This window comes from Chinchilla lanigera, unplaced genomic scaffold (assembly GCF_000276665.1).
Source record: "Chinchilla lanigera isolate Chin_1 unplaced genomic scaffold, ChiLan1.0 scaffold00005, whole genome shotgun sequence".
NCBI classification, from domain to species: domain Eukaryota; kingdom Metazoa; phylum Chordata; class Mammalia; order Rodentia; family Chinchillidae; genus Chinchilla; species Chinchilla lanigera.
Genome location: NW_004955406.1, coordinates 18,774,478 through 18,781,105, shown reverse-complemented (window position 1 = coordinate 18,781,105; position 6,628 = coordinate 18,774,478). Strand labels below are relative to the sequence as shown.

Sequence of the window (6,628 nt, the reverse complement as noted above, 5' to 3'; positions counted from 1 at the left end):
CACAAATACAAAACTATACTTAAAAATTTATAAATTTATCAAAGTAAATCCTTATTCGTTCAACCATCAACACTTGGAGTCTTTGCTCTCATGACTTAGGTGGATTGAGCCTTACCTTGTTTGACAACAACTTGATGAAATGTTTAGTATATTTATTCCAGATTTTTTCATTGAGGTAGAGCCTTTTAGCCAATATGACTCCATTTCTTTCAATTACCTGTAAAAATAATGTACTTGAATCAGGAACCAAAAACATTAACAAACTATAATTTATCATAGTTGTTTCAAAATCAAGTTTTCATTGAGTAATTACCTCAACCAAAACTTGTTATTTAAATCATTAACTAATTTGAATCACAAATTCACATTTTCTAAAACCAGTGGAACCAAACTAACATAAAATACATAGCAGATGTTCTAAACAATTTGATCTCAAGATACCTAACACTCTTAAAAGTTACTGAGTAGGATCTGGGGATTTAGCTCAGTGGCACAGCGCCTGCCTGGTAAGCACAAGGTTGTGAGTTTAATTCCTGGTACCAGAAGAAAAAGAAAAATTTATTGAGGACCTAAAGTGCTTTTATTTATGTAGATTATATCTATTGATATTTGTTGTACTAAAAAATGAGACTAAAATTATTTAAAATACACATTTGGTAATTCACTTAAACATATTAATAAACTCATTATGTTAACATAAATAGTATTTTATGAAAATATAACATTTTTCAAAAAATAATAAAGAGTACCATTTTTTACATTTTTACAAATATCTTTAATGTCTCTTAAAAGAATAGAGCTAGATTGATGGGAGGGTAGGGAAGTGGGAAAAAAGAAGAATCAAGTTATATCATGTACAGGTATAAATTCCCTATGAATGTGATCATTATGTGTACCTAAAATGTACCAATAAACTTTATTAATTAAAAAAGAATAGAGCTTGATTCTCTTATTTGCTTCTATATTGTCTGTTGCAATATTCTGTGTCATATAATTTCTAGAAATATCTACTGCATACTCTTGGGTGAATGAGAGTGAAAATGAATAAATAAATCCCTTCTCCTCCCAGTGGGGATGCTACTAATTTGTCCCCATTAATGCTCTAGGTTTCTAGTAATTACCTCTTCCAAGTAAATGATATGGAATGTATGTTAGTTTACATACATGTAGTATGTTAGCTTTCTCTCTAGCTTTGGGTATCTTCACACTTTGACAGGGATGCCTTCTACATTTTCATCTAAAAGCTACCACAGTTAGTTCAAAATCAAGTTTTCACTGAGTAATTATCTCAACCAAAACTTGTTATTTAAATCATTAACTAATTTGAATCACAAATTCACATTTTCTAAAAGCAGTGTAACCGAACTAACATAGAGTACATAGCAGAGGTTCTAAACAATGTGATCTCAAGATACGTTAACACTCTTAAAAATTACTGAGGACTCCAAAGTGCTTTTATTGATATAGATTATATCTATTGATATTTGCTATTACTAGGGTCTAATACAGAATTCTAACGCAAGTTTATTATGCAGGCTACTCCATGGAGACCCTGTGACCTGCCACCAGTGGACTAAGGAACCAGTCAAACTGGAGCAATATTTTAAACTATGTGGGTCATACTTCACTTTTAATACCTACAAATTCCAGATGTCTGAATAAGCAACCAACAGCTAAGCATTTTAGAAATGCAGAATACTGTGGGACTTTGCTGGTCGTTCTTTAAAGCCATCGTGTTCCACAGGCTACCATATTTCACATCTGTACACCAATGTAAAAGATGTGCTGTGTGATATCCAATGATCCTAAAATGTTTATATTAAATAAAAACTAGAACATTTTTTCTAGTTTATTATTAGTATCAATTAAAATTGCAATTTTAAACAAGTTGTCAAACACCACCAACAACAAAAAGAATACTTTTTTAATGCTTTACAGGTTCTGGTGAAAAAAAAAAAAAAAGAGCCCTTAGTTGTGCAATAGGTAGGCATACAACAGAAGAAAAAGGAAAAAAAGAAATTTAACTTTCCACTACTAAGGCCCACAAAAGCTACATTATCCATCAATAATTAAATGCCTTGCTTTTTCTCAATTTTTGTCTACATTATTAAAAAGTATAGGGGCTGGGGATTTAGCTCAGCGACACAGCGCCTCCCTGGCAAGCGCAAGGTCATGAGTTTGATTCCCAGTACCGGAAGAAAAACAAAAACAACAACAATGACAACAACAACAAAAATAATAATAAAAATTATAAAATGAAACTTTAGCTAATACAAAAGTTTGAGTTGTGAGTCCAGATGAACCAACCTTTAGGGCCAGTTCATATGTGGCTGAGCTCCAGATATCTCTTTCTTCCATTAACTGCTTAATATCAGCCTCCGCCCTTCTTCTTTGTAAGGTATATAAATCATGGTATTCTTCTACAATCCTAAAAGAAAAAGTAAGAAACAGCTATACAGACAAATTTTAAAAATTTTTTGCATAAAACAGGCAATTTATTCCTTTAAATTGTGGTATAGTTGCTGGATATATTGAAAACATATATAGTAAAATACAAGAAAAAATATTCACATTTTATTTCTAAATCTTATAAAAGTCATATGAAAGTAAAAAAAAACCCAGGATAATATTCCCTGCTTTAAATACTTTTTATCTTACTCCTTTCTTTATTGACTAGAATTTTCCACTATATCTAATGAAAATTTAGGAATATAAAAAACAAAAATATAGCTGTTTTTAAATTTATTTTATTTGTTCATAGACAGGATTATTAAAGGCATAAAGCCCAATAATTATGAGCTACCAATTTTTTAAATAATACATAATTGGAACAAGATTTTTAAAAAATCTCTCATAGCTATCCAAAGACTTAAGTATAATTAAGGACTTCTTTTTTTTTTTTTACTTCTTTTTAAACTATTGCTTTTTCATGTCTACCAGACCATATCTTTCCCTTCTAATTTACATTGAAGCTTCTCTTAGAACTAAAAGCCCTTCTGAGGTTAAATTCAAACACAGAATTTGTAAAGTGCCAAGTAGTATTTCACAAATCCTTTGGAACACTTCCTCCTAAGGCACATTAACTTTGCTGTGAGATTTCAGAGCCAGTAACACAGATTCCTGTTCTTAGTGGAAATCAATAACCACCATATATCAGTTCTTGAAGCTTCCTCCATCTGTAAACTTCTATTTGTTCAACTGAGAAGAAATCTTTAAGATTTGTATACTGTCTGAAATTCAGATATCAATTTTTTAAAAAGGAATTAATGATCCTATTATGACAATAAAAACAAAAAATTCAGAAATAACCTCAGTGTTCAACAATAAGGGAAAGATTGCCCAGATAAAATATGATCAAATATGATGAAAATACTGCCGGTAATTAAAGATTTTAGTACATGGGAAAAAATTTCACATTATAATTTAAAATATATAATATAAAATGAAAAAATCCAAGTGATAAAATGATATATTCAACTTGATTTCATTTTATTAAAAATACATAGGAAAAAGAAGGAAATATACCAAAATAATAAATAATAATAGCAGTTAACACCAGATAAAGACCCATGGATGTTCTTTATTTCCTATGTATATGTTTCCATATTTTCTATATTTTCAATAAAATAATCCATTATTGTAAGAAAACAGTTGGAACCCAGCCCAACCAATTCAACAATTTAGTGAAGGCCTGTCTCAAATGGAAAATAAAAGAAGGTCTGGGGATGGAGCTCAGTATGAAAGGTCCTAGGTCAATTCCCCATACCACCACAACCAAGAAAAAAAAGTCCTACTCTAGAACTAACAAACTCTCTGGTTTGAAAAAAAATATTTATTTTTCCTTATAATGGACATTAACAAAAAAAGAGTTCTAGGTTTTTTGGTGTGTGTGTGTGTGCGTGTGTGTATGTGTGGTAATTAGGATTGAATCCAAGGTCTTTGTACTAGACTGTATCTCAGATCTTTTTATTTTATTTTACTTTATGTTATTTTATTTTTTTATTTTGAGACAGGGTCTTGTTAGGCCCTTTTAATTGTTAATTCTTTTTTCGGCGTTTTGGGCCCAATTTGACCATTCTTCTTGCTTGGCTTCCCGGGGGGTTGGGTTTTCGGGTTTGCCTTCCCAACCTTGGTTTTTTTTTTTTTTTTTTGTTGTTGTTGTTTGTTTGTTTTAATTCATTCAACAGCTATCTGCTTAGTGCCCACACTGTGGTGGGTACTATTCAGAAAAAATAAATGTTTGCCCTTGATGGAGCAATAACAAACAAAAATAAATGAAAGAATACATTAAGTAATGATAGTGCTATGGACAAAAATAAATCAGCAAGCTGGGTGTGGTGGCACACACCTGTAACCCCAGCACTTTGGGAGGCTACAACAGGAGGATCCCCATGTTTGAGGCCAGCTTGGGCTACATAGTGAGTACAAGACCAGCCTGAACTGCATAATGAGACTCTGTCTCAAACCTCTCCCCTAATCCCACTCTCTTGGTTACTTTTCTCTCATTGCTGAGACAAAATACCCAACGCCCAAAATTAAGGAAGGAAAGGTTTATTTAGCTCACTGTTTGTGGAGGTTTCAGACCATACTTGGCTGGCTCCAAGGCAGAGTGGCACATGGCGAGGGCAAGAGTTCAGGGGAGCGGAATATAGTAAAAAGCAACAAGAGCAAAAGGGGGAAGTGGGGGCAAGCAGCCTCTTTCCCTCCCTTACATTGTATGCAAACTATCCCTTCCCAGGGCAGGTGTAGCACTCACACCCATAATCCCAGAGATGGACCATTAATCAGTCATAAACTCTAGAAGCCCACCCCATGACTGCATGAGGCTTTGGGGGGACATGCAGACAGAAACCATAACACCCACCCTCCAAAATAAACAAACAACCACCAAAAAGGTCAGAGAAAGAAGACTGGGAATACAAAATGTGTTGCAACTTTAAATATGGGATCCTTAAAGATCATACAGAAAAGATGACATTTGAGCAAAGGACTTAAGGAGAGGGGGAGGATGCTACAGTTTCCCAAAAGCAGGGGATTCTTGTGTGTTCAGGGAAGGCCAGCGTATTCAGAATAAAGCAGGAAGATTTAGAGAAATTTAGATATGTTGGCCCTTGTAAGTCATTTTTAAAACACTGCTGATTACTCAGATGGAGAGGTAATGCATAATTTTGAGCAGAAAAATTATATAATCTGAGCAAAGGTATTTATAGTAGTAATCCAAGGATTATAAGACTGATTTTTCTTCATTTTTGTTTGTATTTAAAAATTTTATAAGCCATATGTACTACTTTGTCATGTTATTTTTAATCAAATAAATTAAAATGCAATCAGATATATCCCTTTTTTTTGCCTTTTTGAGACAGGGTCTCACTATGCAGTTCAGGCTGACCTTGAACTCACTTTGTACCCCAGGCTGGCCTCGAACTCACAGCAATCTTCCTGCCTCAGCCTCCCAAGTGCTGGGATTGCCACACCCAGTCCTTTTATATTTATATAATAGGCTCTAGTAAATAAAAATTTCGCAGAAAAAGAGACTAGAATTAGCAAATTTAGAGCCTGTAGATTAAACCTGCCTACCACTTGTATATTTGTATGGCCCATGAGTTCAGAATTTTACATGTTTAGTTGTTATATTTTAATTTTCTTTTTTATACTTTTTACTGGTTAAAAAAGAGAATATTTTTATGACAAATAAAAATTTTATGAAATTCAAATTTCAGTGTCAACAAATAAAGCTTTATTAGACACAACCATGTTCACGTATTGTCCTTGGCTGCTTTGGTACTATAATACCTCATGTTACACAGGATGGCAGTTGTATCCAAAACCCTATCTCACTACCTGGCCCTTTGTAGGAAGTTTGCTAACCCCTGGAATAGAACAAAAACATTAAAATGGAGTAGATTCACTAAATCTAAAACAGAACTAGACTCACCTATACACCTAGAAAAAGCAGTATAAAACCAATACTTTTTCATGCCTAGCACACTGGTAAAAGATGGAGGCAAAATAAACCTCTCAGATACACTGATACATGGGAAGAAACACTTTGTGGAACATTTTGGTAACATTTAGAAAGGATAAGCATATTAACTAATTCTACGTCTGGATTTATGCCCCTAGAAAACTCTTAAAGGAGGAGACATTTGCAAGACATACACTACAACAATGCCCAGAGGAGTTGCCATAGCTAAGAGCTTAGTACAGTGCCTGACATACAGTAAGTACTTGATAGATACTAGCTATATTCAGCATAAAATGTTCTTTTATTATTATTAATTGAAAAATCCACTTCTACTGAGAAATAGATGCATAAATTATTGTTCAGTCATATTCAGTGACCCCTCACCTATTATGGGAGTTACTTTCCAGAAACCCCACAAAAGGTGAAAATCCATGAAGCAGTGGCATGTATTTATTATTTATATATATTTTATGGCTTTATAAACCCTTCCCACACTCCTATAAACCTTTCCCACTCTCTTATTAATCTTTCCCACACTCTTATCAACACTTCATATGCTCTTAAACACTTTTACACTCTTAAACCTACATAATTTTAACAACATGTAAAATTCTATATGGGTACTCAATGTGAAGTGGACAAAGAGAGAGGCTGAACATATGG

The 6,628-nt window shown here is 33.3% G+C and overlaps 1 protein-coding gene across 8 annotated transcripts in view; it reads right to left on the bottom strand.

Moving 5' to 3' along the window:
- Axdnd1 (axonemal dynein light chain domain containing 1) overlaps positions 1-6,628 on the bottom strand; it is a 141,881-nt gene that overhangs the window by 78,158 nt on the left and 57,095 nt on the right. For all 8 annotated transcript variants that reach the window (XM_013521187.1, XM_005374958.2, XM_005374956.2 and 5 more), the window contains 2 exons: positions 2,308-2,428; positions 116-217 (listed from right to left, as the gene is read on the bottom strand). In XM_013521187.1, the coding sequence (XP_013376641.1) occupies positions 116-217; positions 2,308-2,428 (223 nt within the window). The remainder of the gene's footprint in view (positions 1-115; positions 218-2,307; positions 2,429-6,628) is intronic.